The following is a 27052-nucleotide window of genomic DNA, read 5'->3' on the forward strand; positions in this document are numbered from 1 at the left end:
CTTTTCAAAGAATCCAGCAGCTCTTATCTCTGTTCCCATCACAGACAAAATGACTTAGCTGCTACCCACCCTTCAATGCCACTTCCTGCTAACAAAGGTCATCTGAGCCCTGACTCATATAGCAACTTCTCATAGCAAGCTGAAGGCACACTGATCCAGGCCTCCCTGCCCTGGGGCCCTTCCATAGGGCCTGTTTGGGGGAGAGTTAAACRGATTATTTTTGACTCCCAGAGATACTTTCCCACCCCAATAGCTACAATCCATGCACAAACATTTTCCCATTGCTGTGAARAGGCTACGGCAGCATTTGAAGGCTGAGCCCCAGAATGTTATTTTTACCCATTATCACCTCAGCCTCTTTCCTGGCCTTCACCCTGGGGACGAGGACCCAAGGGATCTCATCAGTGGCTCACAGCATCCTTGTRCCACAAGAGGGCACATCAAGCCCTTGGATGTCATTGCCCGAAATAGCAACGAGGCAAACAGAACTCAGGGGAYAGGATATACCAGGAAAAGTGGGTTAGAGGGGAAAATGTGCTCAGGCCCATTCATACTGCCATACACAGCTGTGGGTAATGGCCAGTAGCCCATAAAGGTCCCTGGAAAGTCAGAGGCTTTGGAAAGATCAGACTTGCTGCTTGCCCCAGTCCACAATGGTAATTCCCCCCATAGGCAGAGCCCATCCTTTAAAGATGTTTCTTGAGCTTTCAGTTCCTGGAGCACAGACTGGATAATGCTGTGCTGTTTTGCTGTCACACATCAGGTCCATTACTCTTTTTTCCACTGCTTTCTTGCTTACCTGACTCTGTTTTGTTTTCCCCAGTTCTCTGTGTTGGACTTTTGCAACAACCGCTGATTGCCCATCAATTCATGTCCCTAAAAGAAAACCCTTTCCAGTCCATACCTCTCTCCTCAAGGTGCTATGTGACCACAAGCCTCCTAGCTTAGCCTTAAATACTTCATCCTAACAAGGGCCACCTGGTCCCAATCTCAAGTTTACCCAACAGCATCTGTGACAAACTGAAAACACCTGGCAGCCCTGCTCCTGCAATGTGACACACTGAATGTAGGAGCCTTTTAGCCTTAACAGCCTCTTACCACAGGAAGTGTGTATTTATAGGCATAGCCAAGCTCAGTGTGCACCCTGTCCCACATGCAACCTCCCAGAGCAACGATGCAGAGCACCCTGCAGCCACAGCACCCCAAAAAGGATACCAACCCTTTGCTGAGACCCCTCATTTTCCCTGCCCCACCATCCCAGGCAGCTGACAGATGCAAAGACATAACGGTGGTGTGCATAGCGATCGTGGTTAGATTTTATTGGTTTTTGTTTTTCTTTTTTTTTTTTTAACCCATATAATTGTTATAATACAAAATATACAGACTGGAGATGCCAAGCGGGTTGTGGGTCACCATGCCCGGGGGCAGGGGTCACACCATGCGACCTACAGCGTGAGGGGGGAAGGCGGCATCTGCTCCACGTGGTGGGGGACAGTGGGTACCCCAGAGAGCTTGGGAGGAGGGAAAACAGGGCCAAAGAGATGGAGGGGTAAGGCCCTCACACCCTTAGGAGAATGCAAGTGGGAGCCTTAGCCCCACAGCAAACCCGGGAACAGGTCTGTGAGATGAACAGTGTGTTGAATGAACCTAAAAAACACATCATGTCTGCGAGATGAATAATGTGTCAAATGAGCCTAAAAACACATCATATTTGCAAGGGCTGGGATGGGGACAGTCCCCCTGGGAAGCAGCCCTGTGGCTTTAGCTCAGTGCCCCACGGGGTAAATTCTAGTGTCTCCAACACCAAAGGCTCAGCCTGGGTCTGGGGCCTGGCCCAGCATGGGTGCTGATCCCAGATATCACAGCTCAGGCCAGCCCAAACYACCCCTGGCCAAGGATACAGCGGGTGGAGCCACAGTCAGGGGCTGCCAGGGCTGGGTACATTCCCAGTGCCTGTGAGGGAGGACTTCTAGGGTTAGCATAATTATTAGGGAAAATTAGCCCATGGGCATCACTCTCCCAGCTATGACTTGGAGTGGTATGTGGGCAGGGCAGGCTGCCTGCACACACTCATCTCCAAGARGTGGGTGGTGACAAAGACACCCAGGGTCCACATCCCCAAGGTCCCCAAGCAGGCTGTCACATGGCCGTGCTGGGAAAAGGAGATGAGCCCCCCACCCCAAGGTGACCCTCCAGCCTGCCAGCAGCATGGCAGTCACTCCTGTCTAACCCAGCCTCAACTTCTCCTCCAGGGGCTGCCAGCCCAGCCATGTCACCAGCACAGGGCTATGCCTGTGGGGACACCTCTCTACCTCATTGCTCATACCCCAGTCTCCRGGGCAGCAGGTGTGCTGGGCTGGGCCAGGGAACAGGAGCAGGGCAAGGGCTGCAGCAAATAATGCCAGGAGCAGGGCTGTGAACCCCATAGACCAGAATGGCCACCAGAGACCAGCCCATCTCCCTCTTCCACGTGTTCTCATACCCTGGCTCTTATGCCCTCAGGAAGGGTTTGGAAAGGGTGTCTCTCCATTTGAGCCTCAAAGGGGATCCCTGGGATCCTCCAGGATCCCAAACCTGAGGGACAGGAGCTGATGTTGCAGCTCTCCCAGCCCTGCATCCTCCATGTTGGGGGATAAGTGCCACAAGAAGTCACCTGGGGTTCCCTTTAGCCTCCCCTCTCCCCCTGTCAGGACGAGCCTCATAGGTCTAACTGGGATCCCTGGGATCAGGGGATGTTCCCCATAGCTCATGCAGCAGAGAACCCCGAGGACCCATGTGGCTGCTTTCTCCAGGCCCCTCTGCCCATCTCTTGGCCCAGTGTCAGGACAGGGAGGGTGGCCAGCAGCTCACAGCYGACATTGCCAGACACACTCCCCATGGCAGGGCACAGCCAGGGCAGGGGAGGAAGCTGAGGCACTGGTGCCCATTGCAAGACTTTATTGGTTTCTAGATAATGTCGCTGGAGGATTTGGGCTGGAGCCGGGACTGGGGGCTCCTGGGGCTGGGGAGGATCAGGGGTATGGGAGCTGTGGCTGCACAAGKTGGTGTGCACGGGGAAAACCTCTATGGCAGCCCAAGGGTGCATTTTTTCCACCAGGATTGGATGCAGGGAGGTCCATCCAGGTGAAATGCTCGTCTTGTGCCAGCCATTCCCACACTCCGATGTCTGGGAGCACCTGCTTGGGATTCCCCGAAGAAAGGAGAGCTGGCCCAGGGGCAAGGGAAGATCTCAGAGTCGACTGCATCTCAGGGAAGGAAGGCCCCTTTCCATGGGGGTGTCTGTGCAGCCAGAGGAGGGGAGTCTCAAAGGAAAAGTCAAGAGAGAGAAGCAGGTTCTGGGCCCAGTGTCAGGAGAGCTCGTCTGGAGGCAGGTCCAGGAGCTAAATCACGCTGTCAAAGAGCTGCATGGATCGCATGATGTTTTCATCCTGTAGGGAGCAGGTGGGAATCAGGCAAGTTGGGCACAGAACAGCAATCTGGGCAGCTCCCCCAAACCTGGCTTTACCCTCATAGCAGCTCTGGCACACGGGACAAGAGCCACAGGCAGTTTCCAAGCCATATTGGGATGCATGGCTCTCCTCATCTGTACAATGATGCTGGCATGGGTACAGCTCCCAAAGCAGAGCTCCAGCCTTGCCCCTAGGAGCCCTGACTTCACCCCTGCCCCGCAGGAAGGAAGCAGGAGGGACAAAGGTCCTCAAGGAAGAGAGTGGTGACCTAGTTCAGAGCAGAGCTGCTGGGGACTTTACCTTCTGGCAGGACTCCAGGAACTCCTCGATTGTCACCACACCATCCTTGTTCCGGTCCATTTTCTGCACACAAGCACAGCACAAAGGGCATGGCAGGGATAGCCCCAGCCCCAAGGAAAGCCTGGTACCCCCTTCCTAGGTCCCACAGGGGCTGCACACAGTGCATGCCCCAGCACCAGCAGGAGTAGCACAGCCCTTCTTCCTCTCCAGAGCAGGGTGTTTTCCACTGCACCCACTGAAGCTCTGTGCTGGAGCTSTGCTTCCCCAGCATGTGCTCAGCTCACCTGGAAGAAGTTCTCCACGTGCTCCCGGGGCGCTTCCTCCCGCATGGCCGGGTAGGTGTATTTGCCCATCATGTCGTAGATGGAYTTCATGATGTCCAGCATTTCCTGATGGGAAGGGGAGCAGGGTTGCAGTGTCAACACTGGGCTTTGTCTCCACCTGGTGCCCAACCCACACCTTTTTCTTGATGCTCCTGAAGGATCTGTGGGGTGCTCAGGTGCATTTCTGTTTGCTCTGTGCACAGTGTGGGACCATGTGCATGTGGGATGGAGCCCCAAAGCTGCACACCACTCATCCACCCTCCATCCCAGAGACACACCAGTGCTGGAGGGGCAGGAGGGACATGTGCAAAGCTGATCTCAGTCAGTTAAACATTGACTCCCTGAGCTCTCCTCCAGAGTTCAGCCAATACCCCCAAGTTCTGCCCTTGTCCAGTGCAGACCTGCCCTGGCTGTGGGGACCAATCTGGACTCCCCCATCCCACCTCTTTGGTGATGCAGCCRTCTTTGTTCAGGTCATAGAGGTTGAAGGCCCAGTTCAGGCGATCATCAATGGTGCCCCGCAGGATGGTGGACAGCCCAGACACAAAGTCCTGCAAGGATGGACAAGGCAGGCAGATGGGAGTTATGGCCACAAAGGGCCTCAGAGACAGAGGGCACAGCCCTGTTTGGTTTTCTTGCAGAGAGGAACTCAGCCCCAAAGCAGATGTGCCCTGAGGGTGGGCTGACAAGGTGAAGTRTTTGGTATCAAAAAGAGTCTGGGGAGAAAAAATTGCTTAACCCCATCCATCTCCCGCACTAGTCCCTTGGGTCACAGCAACCAAGAGAATAATGTGCATCATGACCTGCTGTTCAGCCGTGGCTGTGTCTGCCAGCCTGGGTACCTTCACAACCCTACCCAGAAAATACAGAAAGCCCCTTTTTTGTTGCTTTTCACTGGTTTGATACTGCCTCTGGGAATTTAATAAACTCCACTAGGCCTGTAAAGCTCTTCACCCATCTGTAACAGCAACATTGCTGACCCCAGCCCACAGTCCCTAGAGGGATGTACTCTCCTTGCCCTGCTGCACCCCCTCCTTGGCCACAACTCACCTCAAAGCTGACAGAGCCATCGTGGTCAGTGTCGAAGGCATTGAAGAGGAAGGTGGCGTAGGTGCTGGAGTCTGCAGGGAGGCACACAGTGTGAGGGGCTGCAGTGTGACCCTCTGCGCCACAGAGGCACCCATGTGTATGGGGACAGGGATGGGTATGGGCACTCACCGCCTTGAGGGAAGAACTGTGAATAGATCTGCTTGAARTTTTCTTCGTTGACAATGCCGCTCGGGCACTCCTGCCAGGGCAGAGCCACAGTGTCACTTCTACCTTACAATAAAGAACTGAGACACCCCTGAAACCCTGTGGCTCCCTTGCCTTGCCTCCCAGTCCTGTCCACCTGGTGGAGTGGCTGGTAAGGCTGCGTGGAGCACCTCCCAGATTTTTTGGGCTGCCCCCCTTGCTGGAGGGGCTCTTCATGCCAGGCACCCAGGAAGGGGGCTCTCTGCACCCAAGGCCATGGAGCACAGGATCAGGTCTCCCCACTGAGCTCCCTGGAGGTAAGGTCAGGCTGAAGCCTTACAGAAACTTCAACCCCAAGGTCCCAAAAACCTTCTCAAACAAAGCACCACCCCAAGGTGGACATGGCAGCAGAGGTGGGRGCTATYAGAGCTGGTCAAAGGGTACTCACATTCTTGAAGCCTCGGTACAGGACCTGCAGCTCTTTGCGGGTGAACTTGGTCTGCTCCTGGAGCTGATCCAGCCCCTCGGGGCGGTGGCAGACGGTGGAGAGCTCAAACTCATCCTCAACACTGTCTGCAAGGAATCCAGGGGAAGAGAGAGTGGCTGAGGCCAGCATTGTCCTGCTTACCTTGTCAGGCCAGGAGAGGCACCTTGCACAACACACCCCATCCTCTCACACCTGACTTATTTTTGGGGGCTCTGCCCAGCCAGAGTTGGGTCTATGCCACCAGGGGACACTCATAGACACCCTGGGGCAGACCAAGGACTGACTGGGCAACAACCCCCCCCTCCAGTGCAGCCCAGGCTGGGCAGAAAGGAGGTGTGAAAACCCCCCAGTGCTGAGACCCTCCCCACCTGCCCTTCTCTCACCAGCACAGGCATCTGCCCTGCAGAGTTGGGTCCCTGGACATCCTGCAGGTCCGTGCAGCACCAGGGCTGACATCCAGCCTTGCCCCTCAGTACCCTCAGCCCCAAATGCCGCCCCCAGCCTATCCAGATTCCATCCTGCCCGCTGTGCTYCCACCTTTGTCGATTGCTTCTCTCCTCCATCTGCCAAGCTGCACAGCCCCTGCCTGTAGCAAGCAGCACCCCCAGACCCTGCTCAACCTAGAGGGGCASACAGCAGGTACCCCCTCTCCATGGGATGGTTCAGATCCTGCCCCTCCATACTCACCTTTTCCCAGGGGGGATTGGCTCACACTGCGGGGAGGATCTCTGCTGGGAGATATCCTGATGTGGGGCTTGAATTTACCAAGGGGCCAAGCATACACAGTGCAGGGGATTAAGGAACCCTGCACTCACTCCCTGCTCAGCCTCTGTCATCCCCCATCACACCTTCATCCCAAACTGACCCTGAACTTAGAGAAACAACCCYCCATCCCTTAAACCAGTGCCGGGAGGGCCCTGCTGCCCTGAGCCAGCTCCCAAGTGTTTCTTGCTGCTGTGCATCCCGTGGGAGCTGCTCCAGAAAGCTGAAGAGGGAGAAAACCAGCCTGTGAGCAGGTAAAGACAGAAGTGGGTGCAGAGCCCATGGGATCGGACCCCTCCAGGSCAGGGCTGATCCTGACAGCCAGGGCAGGGGAGAGGTGAAGGCGTCCCCTTCCCACAGGCAGGGCCGGGACGGAGAGCAGGCAGCAGCACCGCCGGGGACAAACACACACAAAGGCAAGAAGAAGCACTTGCTTTCACTGAGCGAGGGGATGGATTTGGGCCGGCAGCAGGGCAGCAGTTTGAGGAATCGCTGCTTCAGCACTTTTTTAGTTTGGACTGGCGGGTTGCCTGGAAGAAAGAAGGAGTCACCAAGCAGAAGAAGAGTTAACAGAGCATCAGCCCCCGGTCCCGACGGGCAGCAGGGTTGGGCACYAGGCGCAGGGTGAGCTAGGCAGAGRCAGCACATGCAGCGTGAGGCTGGAGGAGCAGGAAGGCAAAACCCAGCCTGGGCTCTGGTCAGCCTTCCTGCTCCATCCCAGGACAAACCCGGCAAGGGAGTACCTGTTCTTGGGAAGGATGGGGGCAGCCCCATTAGGCTACCCATACCCAGTGCCTCTGCACCCCCATCAGGCCAGGGTGAGGAGACTGCCAGGAGCCCAGAGAGACAGGAGGTGGAAGGGCCAGACTCTGTCCTTTAGCCTTGAGGACAAATACTTGCTCCCTGGGGACCCTCCCCAGGGGCTCTGCAGGAGGCAGGGTAGGATGAAGCCCAAGAAACAGCCTGTGGCTGAGCCAGGGCATTGCATCCTCCCCAAGCTCAAGCTGGGTTTGATCCTGCTGGCGCCCAAGGTCTGAAGGCAAAGCATGCACCGGCTCCTCAATGCAGCCCAGACTGCAGCATGCACCCCCACCCCAGTGCAGCACTGCGACCCGAGCCCAGGGACCTGCTTTGAGACAGCCAGAAGGGGAACGGGGCTCAGGGCTTTGCCTTGGCCAGGCTACAGGGCAGGGTGTGACACCCCACACCAGCCTGGCCCATGGCCATCGCAGCCAAGTTGCCCTGAATTAAATAGTCCCCTCAYCACACTGACCCAACTGCCACCCCTTCTTCCCCATTTGGACCCCAATGGCTTCACTCAGCCCCATCTCTYCCAGCTGGTGTTGCCCCATGGCTGCAGACCCCCTCCCTCCCTCCCTCCCTTCCCACAGTGCCTCAAGCCAGCAAACTCAGCGCAGGACTAATGCTGGGTTGGGAAAGGAGGGAGAGGAGCAGATGAAGGCCATGCTGAGCTCCAGCTTCCAAGGGGAGGCAGACAGCAGCATGGGGACAAATGGAACGAAAGGTGCAAAGTCCTTTTGGAGCTCTGGTTTCTCACTGTGTTTGCTCCAAGCATCCCAGACATCTGCAAGCAGCAGGTCATAATGCCTATGCATCCTGAGCCCTGGTTTTGTTTTTTTTTTTCTCTAGGGTTCTAGCAGATAGCTGCCAGAGAAGCCCTTTCTCAGCCTTGTAGGGTTAAGCTGAGCCCCAGATAGCAGGGAAAAGGTGTTGCATGGTACCCAGGTCCAGGACAGGGACATGGGTCTGCATTCAGCAGCCACTGCTGGGCAGGTTGGCCCCAAAGTGCCCATAGGCAGAACCTGGGACTCTTTGAGCTCACACCAAGGTAGCTCCATCATTTTGGGGGAAGGAGAATAACTCCAGGAGGTCATTGTCCTAGCAAGACTTCACACAGAGCCACTCAAAGAAGGCAAACTCTCCTCAGGGATGCAGCAGGTTGATAGTGATGTGCAARCATACAGGGATGAACAAACACACCCCCTGGCACTTGTCAGGGGTGACAGGGACAAGGGTGAGGACCAGGATCTTGACACTGGCAGAACAGCACAGTCTGGCTCCTGTCTGGTCCAAGGTTTGCACAAAGGAAAGAAGATTTTTCCTTCCTAGAAGTGAGCATCAGTTGTACATAAACCATGATTTTGGCCCAGCTACCCTTCCATGGCCTTAATTTGCAGAGGGAAAGGGATTTGCACCTTTCAGCCTTCCAAGGATGCTCTGGAGCCAGGTCCCTCCAGCAGAGCTGAGCTGTGGGAACAGACCTGGCAGGCAGAAGTATCCTCTTTGCTGAGAGGGAAGGGACAGGGTGGGCAGAGCAACACCCAATGCCAGGGTGATGGACCTCGGAGGGAGCAGGGCAGGAGGGAAACCACACAGCGAGAGAGATGCAACAGAGAGTAAACTGTGGTTGGACTCACAGGGGCAGCAGGTATAGGCACGTGCAGTAGGTCAGGTCGGGTGCAAGTTACACTTTAGTTTGTTATAAAGAAGGAAAAAGAAAAAAAAAAAATAAAGAACATGGGCGTTTTCTCGAGGAGGAATTCAAAGGGGCCCCAATTCCAGGGTCCCCTGGGACAAGAGAGGGAGCACATTCAGCACATGCAGCTTAACAACAGGARAGAGGTGACCAGGACTGGGGTTTTGCTGTCCTGGCTTCAGTGAACACAAGGCTCTGCTGGGTAGGACTCACAACCCTCTTTCTGTCCCCAGCATCCAAATCTGGGAGCTGCCCCTTGTTTGGAAACAGCTCTGCCCAAAGACAAGGAACAGAGCCCAAGCAAGTGCTGCCACTGTGGACACAAGGGACATTGCAGCACGAAGCCCCGTCCTTGCCAGCAACAGCTCCTTTTCCAGATGCCGTTCTGCTCTCCACCCTTCTGCAAGGGCCATCCAGCAGCTGGCACAGAACAAAAAGGCCTGGCAGTGTTTTATCTATGGCAGGAGGTCTGCTGGGTTAAGTGGCTTGTCACTTCCCATCACTCCACAGCTCGGCAACTTCAAAACACACACCAACACACACAAACTGAGACTCCATCCTTGAGCAGCACCAGAAGGGAAAGGGAWTTCCCATCCCCAGCTCCACACGCTGTTGAAATGAATCCCAAAGGCTGTCTCTGAAGGGACCTATAGTGGGTAGATCCCTGTCTCCAGCAASGATTGCCATCAGGATGGCTGTGAACCACTTTGTATTGAGCCACTGGCAGCTGATGTGTCCTTGGGGGCTGGATCCAGCCAATGCCACCATGGTGAGGGTCACCCTTCCCAAGGGGCTTGGCTGACACCCCCTTCCCAAGCCTGGSATGCTCCATGGTCTCCCCAGAAAAAACGCAGGAGACAGAGTCAGTCTGATGCATAACATTGTCCCTGTCCTTCCACAGAGCCACAGCCACCAGTGCTCTCCCAGTGACAGCTGGCTGGGGACACAAACCCATCCTTTCCATGGCACCCTCCTGCTAGAAAACACCTTACAATAACAAACCAACAAAACYCCGCCATCACTCTCAGTAACCTGTCAATAAATGTGTCATCATGATGGATGGAAAAGGKGCGTCCCACAACAAGATCCCCACAGTGTCCCCAGCCCAGCTCCTGGGGACAGCACCATTCCAGGAGAGGAGCAGAACACCAGCTCCTCTTCTCCCCTCCCTCTGCTGTACTACTAATTGCTCCTCTGATCTCTCCTATCCACAAATCCTCCCATTCTGAGATCTGGCTACCTGAGGGGATGTGATCTGCAGTCCCTTCATCTCACAGCATCCCCAGTGCCAGCAAGAAGGCAGAGGTGAYGGAGACAAACCAACCCCAAAACACATCCATGCAGAGTCTGTTGGCAGCCCTTGTCTGAGCTGGGGCAATCCGTGGTACAGTCAAGGAAGGCAGGCAAAGGAAACAAGGAATCAGCACCATGCAGCTCCCTGCTCTCCCACCCTCACCAGGCACAAACAACAGGTCATGTATCCATTGCTCTGACATATTTTGGGTCCTCTTCTTTGGCCMCATCCAGCCCTGTCCTCAGCACCCAGTGGCCAATCCAAGAAGCTCAACACCCACAGCATCCTCCTCCTTCCCCAGCCCTGGCACAGCCCAGCAGAGAGGGCAAAGGAGTTCTAGCCTCTYTTCCCAGGTTTCCCCCATAGCCACCAATTCCTGAAGCAGTGAGAAAGCTTTGCCCTGCATGGTGCTGCACCTCACATCCATGGCTCTTTTCTCCCTGCTCACACTTATGTCCTTAGCCCCAGTTACCTGCAGTCCTTTTCCCAATCATCTGACAAAGCCCAGCCCTCTGCAGCCCATTGCCCCCAGACTCCAACAGTCCAAACGGTCTCCATCCCCCAGCACCCCACATATCACTGCACCCAGTGCCTCCAGACCCAGATAACCCCACCCTAATGCTCCCAGACACCCTAAATTTCTAGCATCCYGCACCCAACACCACATATTCCAATGTCCACAAACATTCCCACCCAATATCCTAACACTCTGAAACACGCCCAGACACCCTCACCTCCCCAGTTCCCTACACCATAAGGCTGCCAGACACCTCAATGCCCCCCCTCCTTCCCCCAAGAGCCCCAAACCACACTAATCCTTCAAAAACATCCCCAAGCACCCTGCAGCCCTTGGGATAGGAGGAGCACCTCCACCACAACATCCCCACCCCACTGTAACCCCATCCCCTGTCCCAGTCCCACCTCCCCTGGCCAGGTCGATGATGCCCAGGGCATGGAGCAGCTTGAGGCTGGAGCAGAGCAGCAGGATGATGCCCACCGTTTGCAGCCCCTGCAGGTCCCAGGGCGCCTCAGCAACCGCCATCCCCAGACACACAGCCCCRGCTGGCAGCTGCTCTGGCAGCAACAGATCCAGCAGCGCAGGAGAGGGGAGGGCAGGGGAGGGGAGACCTGCCTTGGCCCTCCCTCTTCCTGCCCTAGCACCCTCTAGGGTCCCTCGGGGACCCAGGCTGCCGAGGAAGAGAGCTCATGAAACTGCTCAAGGGTCTTAGGGGTCAGCCCTCCCCCAGGGCACCCCTGCAGTGCACAGCCTGACACAGAAACCTGCAAAGGGGTGCAGAACTGCCACCAGTGGGTGCACGGAGGTGGAGGAGGCTCAGCCACACTGACTTCCACCCCAATAGCAGCTCATGGTGCCACTGGAGCTGAGCAGTCTGCAGAGACCCTCGAGTTCAACACACACTACTGGGATGCTGCTGCCACCAGCCCAGGGACCAGCCCTGCCTAGGAAAATCCCTCTGCCCCATCCCAAATGACCAAACCTTCCCCCCCAACAGTGCCCCATCCTGCATGCACCCACAGCATGGCACAAGTTCCTTGCCTCGGAGCCAGCCTTGTCCACTGATCACCTCCAGAGACACCTGCAACCCTCATCTCYTCCCTCTTCCTCTGCATCTCTGCACCAGCAAGTCAGTCACAGCTGCAGCTGAAGCTGCCAGCCCAGGGTATCTTGCTTGCTGCTGGAGAAAAATGTGCTCCACAGGGAGCAAAAGTGCCCCACAGGGTGCTATCTGGAGGGAGGGCAGCATGTCAGGGACAGCCAGGGTGCATGCTCCCCACAGCCCACCCAAAATCCTGCTCTGAGGGCAGCATAGACTCCAGCCTGGCAACAATGATTTTTAGAAAGTCTCTGTCAGAGAGCTGTCTATGCATCTCTCACCTAAAGCTGTTTCTGATCTGGCCAACTCCTGCCCCAGCAGTACAACAAGCCCCAGGACAGGCAATCATGGGGAACGAGACATTTCCCTGTATCCCTGGGAGGGGATGCCACAGCAAGCCTGGATAGCACATCAGACGTCCTGCTACCTGCACTCTGGGGACCACAGACTCCATACTCCACAGAGCCCAGTTCAGGGCACTTCTATTCCCACCTGTGCCTAGTCCTGGGATCTAATCCAGCCCCTCACAGGGCAGAGGTGAAGGAGACCCCATTGAGCTTGAACAGCACCCTGCAGCCCAATACAACCCTGCACTAGAGTCCCAGCCTCTCCCACTGGACTAGAAGGGTTCACTCTCCACCAGCAGAGCAGGACTATAAAGAAGGGCTGTTCCAATAGCCTCCTTTGCTCTCTAGATTTATTGCTTTTTCTCCAGCCTGTGATTTTCTCACAACCCTGTGGCTGAGTGATCTCCTGCCCCTCCATCTGTTAGCTCAGAGACCATCCTGGGACCAAGTGGGGCCCCTGCTCCATGTCCAGCTGGGTTCCCTTGCTCCCCTCTTCAGGCACAACAGCAACAGTAAGAGCAAATCAGACCAGAGGGAATTGGGAAGGAAGCAATGTGAAAAGTGATTAAGACAAGGCCGGAGGGAGAAGAGATTCAACAAGCTAATTAGGTCTGGCTGGGCTGAGCAGGACGTGCCACCACGCAGCAACAGAGGCACAGGGTGCACCACAGGTACAGCAGGCCTTGGGGACTTCAGGGCTCCTGGAAGAACCAACACATCCTGCCCAGCCCTAGAGCCAGCTAACCAACCTGCTACCATTGGAAAGGTAAGGGTTAAATCCACTGCAGGTAGGGAACTCTCTGGTGCTGCCCAGCCCAGGAAAGCCCAGACTTCAACCCAGAGTGCCTGCAGCTGTCCTGGGCTAAATTTCAAAGCTCAAAAATCTCTCCCCTGTGGCAAGCTCACCCTGGTCTCTGGGTCTGTCAAACCCACCAGATGATGCCCTGAGCTCAGGGACCCAATCATTGCACCCCAAAGGGCCAGTTCCTCCTGCAGCCAAGACACAGCACTCCTGCCAAAGAGGTTCCTGGAAAGCAGGAGCAATCAGGGCTTGGCAGGGGAATTTGCTCTCACCAGCACCTTGGGGATGCTTGCTTTCTTTTCTCTCCAGTCATCAGAAGGTGTCCATATTGCTCACTGCCACCACCCTCCTGCCTGACACCTTTTGGGGTGCTGGTGGCACCCAGGCATGATGCTGCTCACTCCTGTTTCTCCCCAGATTCTGGAAGGGTTTGACACCCTCCCAGCCCTGCTTCTCTCTCTGTATCCTRAGCTCTGGGGCAGCAGCAACAGCTCCCAAGGAAGGCACACCCCATGTTGGGGGCWCTCCAAGACACCCCCAATCCAGCCTGTCCCCCCAGAATGTACCCTACACAGCCGAGGCAGGAACAGCCCTGGGCAGGCACCAATTATCCTGCCGACAGCAATCTGCAACTTCATTTAATATTAATCTGTGGCTGGGCTACGCGGGTGGCTCYCCCGCCTTTTCCCTCCCGCCATCCCTCCTCCCAGCCGGGACCGATTGCTCCGCGCTGAATTATTGATGCTGCACTTCAAGAGGCAAAATTGATAGCATTTCTCTCCACCTGCCCCATCCTGAGCACTTGGCCAAAGCAGGCTCTTGGCAGGGGTCTGAGARCCCCCAGCGTGGGTCTGCCAGGAGWTGATCAGGGCTGGGGACAGGCGCGATGGCACAGAGCAGAGCTGGGGTGACACAGCCCGTCATTGATTATCCAGCTGGTGAACGTCAGTTCCAGCATTGATCACCCTGAAGATCCTGGAGCACAGTGCACTCATGGGAGATGCTCCATTGCTGCTGCCAGACAGTGGCTGTGCCCACTGAGACTGTGGCGGGGTCCAAGGGGGCACAGTGCCAAGCAGACAGGGCAAGGGGTTGCAGATAGTCAGCACTTCTGTGCAAGCTCTTTTTCAGGGAAGTACCAGCTCCAAATGAAGGATGGGGTGCTTGAAGCCTCATCCAGCKGAGTTTGGGAACCCACCAAGCCTGGAACTCCCCCAAGATCTTGCTGCCCAGTGCTCCCACAGAACCCTTCCCCCAGGCTTAGAGGGGTCAGCTTGGTCCCTTCTGGAGCTGCTCCATTCCCAGCCCATCACTGTGGTGGCTTGGCACTTCCCAGCACAGTCTATCCACAGCACACAACCAACACAGCCTGGGCAGAGAAACAGCCCCAGGCAGGGRAGCAGCMGGGATGGGGCAGGGGAGCACGGGCCAGCAGCCGGAGCTGGGGAAGCACGGCCRGCAGCATCGATGGCTCCGGAGCAGGTGGCAGAGCCCTGTGTCCATTAGCAGAGCCGAGCCATTAGTGTTTCGTTTCAGGCTCTTTGTGGTCTCTGGGCTGTCACTGTTGACCGAGCCACAGCTTGTAAACAACCCCTGGAGGGGACGCAGCATTTTCCAGCCCCAGATACTGCCTGGGACCTTCCTGGAGAGCAAAATCCTACCTGCTGCCTCTCAAGTCAAGGGGGGAAGTGACCTATGCAACAGCATCTCACCCCCATCCCAAACCACTGCCATTCACACACACACAGGACTCCTTGGACACTGCTAGGGGCTCACTTTAACCTCAGACAATTTCTGCCCCTTGAGCAACATCTTTCCCTGTCCTCTGGGCACTTTCAGGCAGTGGGAGCGATTGCTGGCAATCTGGGGCACCTGGATCTCATTCCCTCACGTCTGGGGCACATCTCCAGCAAAGCCAGAGAGAACTGCAGCTCCTCACCATGGGAAAATGTGGGTGAAGGGGGACAGGCATGTCCCTGTTCCTTCTGGAGGGGTCACAGGTGGCAGGGACAAGGCTGGACACAGCACACTMCATCTCCAATGTCCTGCTCTGGCCCATGCTAGGGAAAAGTCGGTTGCAGGTGGACAAGGAGTGTGCCCCAGGAAACAGAGGAGCCACACAAGCCAAGGAGCGGCCCCTGCCTTGTCCTGAGCCCCTCAGCAGGGTTGCAGTGGGGCTGTCTCCACTCTTTCCACCACACCTGGGAGCTGCAGAACAGCTCCCAGTCAATGCCACCAATTTTGGTCCAAAGCTTTGGGCAGCTACACAGGGAAGCAAAAGCACTGGGAAGGGGGAAAGCAGGGTATGGGGATGGCACTCCCAAATCACCAGCAGAACTGGGGAGGGTTTCATTCTAGGCACAGTCAGCATGCCCTCCCCTGGTGCTCACAAGGCAGAAGTCTGTCAGTTAGGTCAGCTCCTGCCTCAGTTTCCCTCCTGATATGTTCCACCTAGGAGTGCTGCTGCTGGAGCACGGGGACTTAGTAGTTAAGTAGTAATGAAAACTTCCATCCACCTTTCCTGTCCTGTGATCAGACTCACAGGATCAGAATGAGAGATCACCCAATCTTCCCCCTCCATCCCTATCTCCAGGCACAGCCAATCTGTTGGTGCAGCCTCAGGGTGCTGCCTGCTCCCCTGCTTGTAGAGCATTCACCACYACACCCAGCCCGTGTGGGTGCTGGAGAATCGGGGTATCCCAAGGCTCCAATGGACCAGGGAAACTCTCTCCTTCTCATCCTATGCATGCCCTGATGGCAGGGGCTGGGCAGGCTGTGAGGTGTGTGCAGGCATGGGCAGGGCTGGGGGGACCCTTCATACAACCATCACTCTGGGAGTGCAGGGAGCACCCAGCCAAGCAGTCCTTGGGAGTCCAAYTCCCACCATGCACAGAGCAGAGTCCCCCGAGCAGATCCAGACTCTGCCAAGTGTGTCCCGTGCACACCACTCAGCCCCTCACAYAGCCCATCCATACTGGACAGCTCCAGCTGCGTCCCCCAACCCTGCCCAAGGGCCACAGGGGGCCTTGGGGAGAGCCAGGAGCAGGGAGCCCAGCAGGCACCCATCCTGCCTGAGCCTGGGTTCTGCACACTGGTCCTGAGTCTGACACCTCACGTGCAGGGTGAGGTGACCATGGTCTCTGGTAACACCGTGCTCCCATAGGGGTGCTGGGAGACACCCTGGTGCCCACACATATGCTCACACACAGTCCCAGCACATACCAAAGTCACCACCACACAGCAGACACCCTGCCAGCCGTGTCCCCTCCCCACACCCCCAGCCACTGGGACAGCCAGGACGCTCTGCTCCTCGCTCCTATGCCCCTACAAGCAGCCGATGGACACCACATCCCAGGACTCTCTCGTGGATGCAGCAGCCTTGGAGCATCCTTGAGGGCAGCTCTGGACACCCACCGYCTGCCCCTCACGTCCCCAGAGGTGACAGCACCACCCACACCCGTTACCTTCCAAGGACACGGGCTCGAAGAGGCCAAATTGCTCCAGCACCTTGACGAAGAGGACCAAGACCACCAGCACCGCGATCATCTCAAGGCCTTCCAGGTTCATGGTGRGGGTGTCTCATGGCCCCTCACTGCCCCAGCCCTCCCCACCACAGTCCTGGAGCCCCTTCACCCCAGCCACCAGACCAGGCATCCCCAGGGACACCCGCCTGTGTCCCTGGTGAGGGTTCAGCTGTCACCCCCACTCAGGGACACCCGCCATCAGCCRTGGGTGAGCGAGGGGTCAGCGCAGGGCTGTGGTGGAGGCTGAGGGAGCCACAGCCGAGAGCCCAGGCAGAGAAGGGCTGTGCCTGTGAGTAAGAGTGGAGAGAGGCCAAGTGGAGGRAGGCATCCTCCAATGGGGGTGGCGGGGCTGGGGGGGTCGGAGGGGGAAAGAAGGCATGCCCTCCCATTCCAATGACACCACCTCCATCGATTTGCTTAATGCAGTTGCTAAGGAAACGGGCCACAGATATTAAAAGGCACTCAGTTCCCAGGGGGGGACACGGGGAGGGGCAGGACGCTGGGCACTGACAAAACATCCAGGATGGGGATGACTCAGATTTGTCCTCTGTGCCCCAGACACGTGTCTGCCCCATGGGGACCAACTTGGCTGAACACCCCAACATCTCCYTCCTGGAGAGTGTCTGGGGCGACGACTCCGTCTGCCCCATTTCCAAGCAGGCACGTGGATCCACCTGTTTTTCTGGGAACACCAAGAGAAAATGGGGAGCAGGTCTGGAAGAACAGGGTGGGAGCAGAGGCCACAATGCAGGATGCCCAAGACACTGCCAGACCCCCAAGAGGTGCAGCAACGAGCAGGAGAGGAGGAGATGCAGAGGCTGGGGACCCAGCCAAGGTCACACAGCAGCTGGAAACAAAGGGTGAACCCATGCATCTCTGTGCCTCGAGCACACAGCCACACACAGCCAACAGGGCTACATTTACCTTCCCTGCTCCTTTTTAACAACACTCCAGCCCTTGCCTGGCTGCTTGATCACAAGCCACAGGGACCACCAGGGATCCAGGTGGCTGTGGTCACTGCCTATCACCGGGGCTCAGCACCACTTGGGGTCTTTCCTCAGGGAAGCTCCCCCATAGCTTCCCCCAGGGATGCCACTGGCACTGCCCATCTCCAGGTGGACAAGCCCCACATCACGCATGATGTGAGACCAGTTCTGACTCCAGCACCAGCGTGGTAAGCAGGGAGCAGGGCTGCCCCCATGCCACTGCTGCTCCCCACCCTTCCCAGTCCATCCCAGGAGCAGGGCCWGCTGCCACAGGTACAGGTGAGGTGGCCACATCCAGGCTATGGAGCAGACCCCCAGCAAGAGCTCCCAGCAGGGCTGCCCCACACCAGTCTCCAGGAACCCCCATTTCCAGCCCAGTGGGCTGCAGGTTTGTCCCCTGGCAGGGGATGGAGAGGGCTGTTGTCTCAGTCCCAGGTCGTGGCACAGCTTGGCTATCTAGTGGCTCCATGCCACCAGGCTTGGCATCTCCTTGCTGCTTGGAGCACGCTCCCAAAATTTYCTAACACCAGCAGAAGATGCCAGAGAAGCATCAGAGGCATCTTGGGGAAAGAGCTGAAAGTCTTCCCTGGGGAAACATCCCTCAGGCCGGAAGTTTTCAGACCTGACATATCCTTTTCTTGGAAAGAGGTGAGTTTCCAGGCACTGAGCCTGGATTTCACATGTCTGCCTCCCACTTTTGYCCTCGAGTCAATCCCTCCAGGCCAGGGCGGCACAGACCTGTTGCAYTCTTGCAGGAAGTTTCCCACTGCCATCAACTGCATTTTTAAAGCCACTTTTCTTGCTGAGCCCGAGTAACAGCCCATCCTCTCCTCAGGTCTYCAGCTGCTTCCAGTGCTGACCCTGTCCTGCAGGCCATGAGTCTATTTTTGCAACTTAGTTTTGGCCAGATATAGAGGGAGAGGAGCCCTTCCAGCCTGATCCGGAGGGTTCAGGGTTTAGCTTTTCTCTGCAAAGGGAACCTGATGAGCTCATTTAAATGGACTGATATTGGGCCCTCATCTCTGGCAGCATCGTGGGATGCTGGGGCTGAGGGCCACAGTGGCAGGTCAGTCACAGAGCCACAGCTTCCCCACCTGTTTTTGTGCCTCTCCCATGCCAGCCACCCTCCCCAGCAGTGATAATTCTCTCACTGGTCACCATGTCAGGATTACGCATTTCCATGCTGGAGCCATTAATAAAAACACTCCACTGTTTGTTGCCAGATGACACAGAATCCCACCAGAACCAGCACAGGCACCCAGCACTGGTCCCATGTCCCAGTGCTACACTGTGCCCAGACCCCAGSACCCCCAAACTCCTCAGGATTTCTTGCCCAGAGCAGATTCTCTCTGACTGAGGGCAGCTCCAGATGGGCTTAGTGTGACAAAGGACCACCCCTTCACCTCACCAAGGTCCCCAGGGATGTTACACCATTTGGAGCTGCCCCCAGGATGGAGGAGACGCATGAGACCACACGTGGGACTTCCCCAACAGAGCCAAACTTGCAGCTGCCTGCAAGGGATGCTCAAAAGCATACATACCCCACCAGAAGTGTGGGTCAGGGCTTTGCTGCCCATCRCACTGAGGGGCATCGCTCCCAGGGGTGCTCCTTTCCCCTGCAGCCAGTGTTTGGCCATGCCGTGGGAAGAGCCTCAAGGCCCTGGCCGAGCTGTGCAGAGAGGTCTCACGGATGGATGGAGCAATGCACACCCCGGGCAGGAAAGGCTCTGCACGTCCCCAGACACGTGATGCCAATTTCAGCCCTCCTGCCCTGCTCCTTGCCTTGGGTCTCACCCTGCAAACCTCTGGCACTCACATCCCACTGCAGTGGGGCTTGGAGAGAACATTCGATGGCGAAACTGGGACCTCCACCACATCCCAGAGCTCCCCAATACATCAGCCGAGGACCAAAGATGTGGGTCACACCTAAAGGGACCCAGAGCCCCAAAATGCAGMTTGAGGCCCGAGCACAAGCTCCCTGTACCCTACAAGAGTGAGAGGCTCCACAGAGTCCATCTGCAACCCCATCTCACAGCGAGTGCCAGCAGTACCTAWACACTGGCAGCACAGCAACCCCGGAGCAACCCTGGATACAGCCCTGAGCCACAGCTCAGCCCTGGGGCAGCCACCGGCTGCTCTCACACACAGCAGAGCAGGACCAGGAGGAACAAATGAAGTGACTGAGGAGGAGATGGAGGTCTCCCAGAGAGGCAGAGAGGGAATCTCCAACCCACCTCTCCCACACCCAGTATCTGGCTCGCCTCACCACTTGGTTTGTGGAAGCGGACAGGACAGGCCACCCTGTTCCCCCATGTCCCAAGCCCCGTACCTTCAATGCCGCTGATGATTTTGAAGCAGCGCGTGGTGAACCAATAGGAGATGAGGAGGAGGATGGCAATCAGGGAGGCATAGAGCAGGCTGTCGTTGTGCAGGGCTGTCCTCTCCATGGCTCCATGCCCCGTGCCCGCTCTCGCCCCGCACTCAGCCCCGCTGTGCTATGTGGGGCAGCCCTGTCCCGGCAGTCCCCCTGCCAGAGGAGCCGGCCACCGTGGGCAGGGAGGCAGGCAGGCAGGTAATTGGGAGCGTTGTGTGAGAGCCAGGCTCCCAAACCAATTACCTTAATTGTGCTCAGACAGCACATGGCAAACAGTTAAAAATAACCCTCCTGGCCCGGGGGGAGAGTGGCACCATCAGCCAGGAGAAGGAAGCAGGGGGCAGAGAACAGACTGGGTTTGTTACACATGTGCCTGTGTCTCAGTGCCATGGGGCCAGCAAGGCATCACCTCAGCCCACAGGCTGCTCTGAGTTCCCTGACCACCTTGGGATCCTCAGGGCTCAGCCCCTTGCTGCCACCCCACAGGTGAAGCTAAGAGTCCTGGAAACGGCTCCCTAGGGAATGATGCTGCCAGGATCTCTGCCGATGCCTGTGTCTGTCCTTGCTCCAGACATGGGGCCTTGAAGGAAGGTGTCTCTGCCATCCCAGAGAGCTGGGTCTGGCAGAGAAACACTGGCATCTCGGTCCCTGTGTCCCAGMACAGCATCTCCCCAGGGATGCCAGGGGTCAGCATCTGCTTTTCTCAGCCTGGAGCCAGCCTGGCTCCTGCTCTGCCATGCCAGGTGCATTTAGACAGTGTCACTGTAGGTTTGGGCACACTCGCCCGCAGATCCCAAACCATGTGGGATTAGCTACACCTGTGCCTGAGACACCTCTGGTCCCTGGAATCCTTTAGGCCCTATCTGCTGCCCCACGGGATATATGGCTGAGGAAGACACTGGACCTAAGTGTTTCATCCCAAACCTCTTTGCACACGAGATGTCCCATCCCCACCCTGCACGCACAGCCAGGGGAGGTGGCCACCCGGGTGTGGGTGAGGAGTACACCATTGCCCCACATGTTCCCTTTTCAGGGAGCAGAATCCCAGCATCTAGATCCATCCCTCCCTTCCTCCCTTCTCTCCCCCAAGATCAACTGTTCTGAGTACCCACAGGTGACACAGGACAGGATGGCAAAGTGGCCCTGGCACATGCCCATGGCTCAGCACCAGGGAGGGTGGCAGGCCCTGTAATATTTTTTCAGTTATGCCAGGACAGGCAGGACAGGCTGGCACTGAGTCCATGCTCCCTGTCCCACTTCGGGCTGGGACAATAACAGCCATGAAGTATCYCCCACCCAGCCGACCCCACCCTGGCTCTCCAGTGTTGCCAGCAGCACAGCCCTGCCACACAGCTAAATTTAAACTCTCCRCCAGCCACCTGCTGGGTGGTGTATAAACAACCCCTAGAGTGTGGTTTCTTGCCCAAAAAGCAGGTCCATGCACACAGCGTGCCACAGGCACACACAGGGCAACATCCAGAGCCGTTCAGGTAGCCAGGTGGCTGTCCCTGTCTCCATCCTTCCAGCACTACCAGCAGCTGGGGATGGGGCTCTGTCCCCCACTGCAGGATGGAACAAGGCAATCATCCACTGTCAAGGGACCTCTCTCTCCAGGAGGGGACCATGCACCTTGGCAGGGTGCTGCAGGGTGTTAGGGCACTACCTGCACAARATGTGCCATAGGACCTGCTGGGCTACACTGAGGTGATGGTCCCTGGGCACAGCTGGGCAGCTGCTGCCCAGCTCCCTTGRGTGCTCCTGACCTGCCGAGGGGCCAGCCTGATGGATAGGAATTTCTCCTTTTTTTTTGGTTCTGGGGCCATCATCCATTAGGGAGAGTTAAATTTAGGTTAAAGCTGATCCCTTATTACCTTGCTGCTAATCAGAGCGCGAGCAGATTATTAATAAGCACATTAAAATATTGGTGAAATGCTATTTTTGGGAGGTGAAGTCACAGTTTTAATCTGGTTAATTGATTGAGTCATTTCTCTTTCCCCTCTCTGGCGACCCGTCCTTGGCCAGCTACCCAGGGCACCCAGCCAGGGGGCCCCCSACCCCAGGTACACCTGGTCAGGCACCCAGCCTTCCGCAGTGAGCTCCATGGGACCTCCTTCACTTAYGCAGGGAAATCAGAGGGGGTCACTGCCCCCCAGAAGGGAATGATGGGGTAGGATAACAGACAGAGAGGGGTCAGCATCTTGGTGACCCATGGGCTGGAGCAGCAGCTGGAGAGAAGGTTGTGAAAGCCCCCACATCCCACTCCTAACTCAGAGCTGCCCAGCTTTGGGTTTCATCCCACTTTGGCTTGTCCCAGAACTCGGGTGGACACCAAGAAGAGGGTGAGAGCAGTCAGCACCACACAGCCAGCCATTCCCTCTGTGCCCATCCCAATCCCATGCACACCCAGCCTGGCTGTTTGGAAAGCCCTTGGTCCTGCTAGCACCACACATGGTCAGTCCAGAGACTCAGTCCCAGGGGACMCCTCTACAGCCCCAATGTCACAGTACCCAGCTGCAAAGCCCAGGACACTGGGAAAAGGACCTGCAGACATCCTTGCCGATGGTGGGGTTTGGGAGCATCCCGAGGTCCCRTTCCCTCTTTGCTCCATCACCTGCTGCTCTGCCCCTCACGCYCAAAGCCAGACTCAGCTGACTCATCCTCTGCCCCCTCCACTCCAGGCGAGTTGGCCGGTGCCCGATGGAGCCAACTAGCGGGGCTGAGCCTGGCACTGCCTGCGGCACACCCATCCTCCAGAGCCTGCTGTGCTGCTGGGCTTGGGGGACTGTCCCCTGCTTTGACCAGGGCCTCCACCCAGGGCTGGGGTCCTTGTGGGCAGAAGGTAGCCCACCCGCTGGGCATGGCTCGGCTCACAGGTCAAATATTGCTCCCACATCTGAGCCTCCAGGGCTGTGCCAAGTGCACCTCCACACTATCCTCTCATTTCTCTGGCCCCAAGGATAGGCACAGGCTGCGGAGACCCAGGGGTTTCCCCAGGCAAGGAGGGGACAGAACCTGGGAGGGGTTTTCCAGGCAGGCTGGGTTCTGGCAGAAGCAGTGCAAGTCCCAGCCCTTCTCCAAGGCGTGACGCTGCCACATTGGCCTAACAAGGCTTTCCCTGCACTTGCACTACAGTGCATCCCTTCCCAGCACTGTTGGGGCCCAGAGGGGCAGCCCAGTGATCCTCAGAAGGGCAGGGCCATGGAAATGGCAACTTTGTCCCAGCACAGGAACATAGGGACAGGGGTGGGAGTGGAGCACCCGGAGTCCCAGCACACACAGGCGCATGACCTCCCCGAGATGTGCCTGTTGGGTTTAGGAGCTGGTTCTGGGTCCACACCCAGAAGAGGGGGTTCTGGMCAGCTGTCAGGGCAGTGCAGGGGCTGGCACAGTGGGGAGGGTCCTGCCATGGTTGTGACAGGAAACCAGGAGCACACAGCATGCAGCTCTGTCCCCAGGACCAAGCATCCCAGGACAAAAGCACGGGTAGATGCAGGCACCAGGGTGTGTCCCTGCCCTGGCTCRAGGGGCACACCCAGGGCTTCTTTGTCCAGATAGATGGAGGGCACAGCTCCAGCCCCAGAGGAGTCAGATTCCTTGACATGTCAGGSAAGGGTAAGAACTGCTGTGATTTATTTGCACAGCAGTTCTTTCATGCTCCACTTTCCATCAGACCCCTCCCCAATTAAAACATTTCTGTCACCCCAGGTCCACCGGGGGCTTCAGGGGCTTTCATTGCTTCCTGCAACCATCTTCAGCTTTGCTACACGCAGAGCTCAGTACAACCCCTCTGCCAGAGGCTGAAGCACTCAGGACCTAAACAGCATTTCTTCCATCCCCCAATAACCCCACAGAGCTCACCAGACACCCCCTCTCACAGAACAGAGATCCCGTGTCCCCCAGGGCGGCACCTACCTTGGGAGAGAGTCCCGGTGACAAACTGGTAGAAGAAGCGGATCACCCGGCCCAGCTGCCTCTTGCAGCGCTGCTGGCAGTGGCTCATGGCTCCAGCTCCCAGCGCTGGGGAGGGACCCAGCCGCACCCCCTCCCGGCCGCCAAACAGCCCCCCAGCTCCTCCGAGCAGCGGGCGATGCCCGGGGGAGGACCGAGCCTTTCTGCCCGGAGCGAGCCTGCGGGCATGGGCGGCCGGTGCAGCCCGGAGGAACGGGCAGCGGCAGCGCCCGGCAGCGCGGCAGCCGCCGGCCCCGCTCCCCGGCGGCGGGCAGCGGCAACTTTTGCGCGGGGCTGCACCGGTGCAGRTGGGCAGTGGGACAGAGGGTTCGGCGGCGATGCCCCTCCCGGGGCTCGGGCTCACGAAAGCTGACCCCTGAGAGGGAGCGGGGTGTCCGGGCTCGCCGCCCCGGGCCGTGCCCGCCCGCCGGTCCCCTCCGTGCCGCAAAGTTGCGGGGAGAGGTGGGGAGCAGCGTCAGGGTGATGGGGGGTGCCGGGGAGCCCGGTGGTGCCAGCCAGCTCCCCAGCAGAGGCGGATGGACGCCTCCCCGGCTGGCACAGCCTCGGGTTGCCCCTGGCTCCTGGTCCGCCCCTTGGCACCAGCTCGACCCGGCACTTCACGCCCCGGCTGGCCGGGAACCAGAGGTAGGTTGGTATGGCAACCCGCAGACTCCACAGGTCCCGCTGACCAATGAGGCACTGCTGCATCCCAGGGCCGCCTCTCTCCAAGAGCAGGCAAGGATGCTCCTTCCGGAGGGAAAGCGGCACCGAGAGCATCCTGCATCCCTGGGCATCAGCCATCCACTGCCACTGTCGAGTGTTGTGAGCATCCTGCACCCCTGGGCATCGGTCCTTCAGCACTGCAAGTGTCCTGCATCTCCAGGCATCTGCTTCTGCTGGCTCCACACAGGGGAGGMGAAAAGGATGAATGCAAGGATACGAGGAAGAGGAGTCGAACTCCAAGACCACCCAGGCTAAGAGCTGCTGGCTCCAAAAGTCAGCCTGGCAGYGAGCTGCTAACTTGCACAGTGTGTCAGAGCCAGAAGACAGACTGTGTGGTGACAGTGGGATTTCCCTGCTCCCAGAGCCAACCTGAGATGGGCTGTGCAGACTCGAGACAACATCCGTTCCCCAAGTCCCATTTTCCCAGCTCTATTTCATCTCTGCAGTGCATTCACACCCCACAGCAGCAGTATCTATCACTTCTGAATCCATCCAGGCTMTATAATCTCATAAATTTCATCTCTTATTAATAGGGAAGGAAGCGAACAAAAAGGGACCTGATGGAAATTACAGCTTCTGCTCCCTCGGGGATGGAAAAGAGGGTGGAGCTATGATAYAGCCAGGAACAGCCAGACTGTCCAGTCCCTACCAATACCAAAAGAAGGAGTCCCAAGGGAAGGGGCAAGAGCACCACCACCTCCTACCAACCCTCCACCAGGGCTGGCACAGGGAAACCTCACCTCTTGCCCCCCAAAAGAAGGGCAATCCCCTCCAAACCAAGCTCTCCCTGACTTATGACCCTGCAGAGGGGGGACAGGCCCCCAACAGAATGTCTCCACAGCATGGTATGACAGTGTCCCGGGGTGGGAGGGACCCACAGCAGGGGATGCTGCACTGGTCACTATGTAGCTAAGCCAGGCTTGGAGAGATCCTAAACMAGGCACAACACACAGCACAGCAGGGACTTGCAGCCCGATAATAATACATCCATAAAGCCTCGGGCAAGGGAAGGGCTGCAAAGGATTGACCTCACAAGGGGAGGGGGACAGTCCAGGCCAGAGTGGGCAGCTCACCAAACAGAGACATGTAGAGACAATCTGTGAATGGAACACCTTGACTGAATCTACCCCAACTGAAATATCAGAAATTTGGGTAGCCATTAGTGACCAGTCCAGTCCTGCCACCTTCCAGGGACAGGTCTTGGGTTTAGGACCCTCATCCATATCTGCAGTCTCCAGRAGCTCTGCCACTCGGTCAATTCCACAACACAAACACACTGGGAGAGTTTCTTGCAGTGATAAGGTCCGTGTGATACAAGATCAGATCCTGCAAAGGAGCAGCTTCCCCCCACGCTGGGGCAGAGGAACAGCTCTGCAGCGTCACCACAGGGACCAGCCAGCTCAGCTTAAGACCAAGGCAGCTGCAGCATCCCAAAAGCCCGCGGGATGCAGGACAGGTGACAGAACAGCCACAGGAGGGTGCCAGAGCCCACAGGACGTGACAGCAAAGTTTGCAGATCCATCCCAAACACGACTATCCAGCTCCTTGGAAGCCAGTTTCCATYTGACAGGGAAAGTTACTACATGCCAGCATGTCCCGGGCAGGTGAGAGATGCATTTGCCATCCTGGGCACCCTGGTCGTGATGAACATAAAGGACAGAGGATCTCCTGTCCCTTCTGGATCGTCAGATGCAGACCATCCTGGTCACTGCCCCTGCTCCTCCCTGGCAAGCCAAGCAGGAATTCAGCACAAATCAAAAGGAAACCACAAGGCAGAGCTGTTGAGCCCAYTCTTACACAACTTTTCTTGCTGAAGACGCCACCTGAGTCACAGATCGCATCCCTTCCACGGGTGCCACTGCAGGGTGCATTCTGCCAGCCTCCTGCCCCACATCCCAGCCTGTGGTTCTCCCAGACCTGCTCTGTGCTTAAGGAGGCCAGTGGCTCCCCAGGCCCTGCCCCAGCTGCAGCCCCAGGTAAACTCCATTCCCCACAGTGCCTCACTGTGGGACAAAGGACATAATCTCCCAAAAAGATGCTTAGAGCCAGCCTGTGAGCTCTGCTGGGCCCCCGAAGGGGACATGCCATCGCTGGACCTGCAGCAATGGAAGGAGGAAGTCCATGGCTCCAGGMTCTGTCTCCAGCTCTGCTCCCGACAAGTGCTTTCACTCTGGCAAAGGGAGATGCTGCCTGCACATCCTAATGCCGAGCCTGCACAGGGGACCAGCCCAGCTCCCCGCTGTAGGGGAAAAAGGGCAAATCCAGGGAGACTGAAGACCAACATTGTCCCCCACTTCCCTGCCCCCGTTCCCGTGCCTGCCTGTGGACTGTGCCGGGACACCTCCAGCTTGGAAGCACAGGGGCCGGGACAGGCAGTAGAGGCCATG

The 27052-nt window shown here is 57.4% G+C and overlaps 1 protein-coding gene across 1 annotated transcript in view; it reads right to left on the bottom strand.

The window, feature by feature from the left end:
• Positions 1 to 2798: 2798 nt before the first annotated feature.
• The window catches only part of KCNIP2 (potassium voltage-gated channel interacting protein 2), a 41412-nt gene continuing 17158 nt past the window's right edge, over positions 2799 to 27052 (bottom strand). Inside the window, exons 2-8 of the mRNA XM_057380230.1 lie at positions 5754 to 5878; positions 5291 to 5360; positions 5123 to 5193; positions 4516 to 4623; positions 4034 to 4138; positions 3750 to 3812; positions 2799 to 3428 (exon numbers count right to left, since the gene is read on the bottom strand). Coding sequence (XP_057236213.1) covers positions 3381 to 3428; positions 3750 to 3812; positions 4034 to 4138; positions 4516 to 4623; positions 5123 to 5193; positions 5291 to 5360; positions 5754 to 5878 — 590 coding nt within the window. The 3' untranslated portion in view covers positions 2799 to 3380. The remainder of the gene's footprint in view (positions 3429 to 3749; positions 3813 to 4033; positions 4139 to 4515; positions 4624 to 5122; positions 5194 to 5290; positions 5361 to 5753; positions 5879 to 27052) is intronic.

Source organism: Malurus melanocephalus, unplaced genomic scaffold, assembly GCF_030028575.1.
Source record: "Malurus melanocephalus ecotype Western Australia unplaced genomic scaffold, MMel_1.1 scaffold_12, whole genome shotgun sequence".
NCBI classification, from domain to species: Eukaryota; Metazoa; Chordata; class Aves; order Passeriformes; family Maluridae; genus Malurus; species Malurus melanocephalus.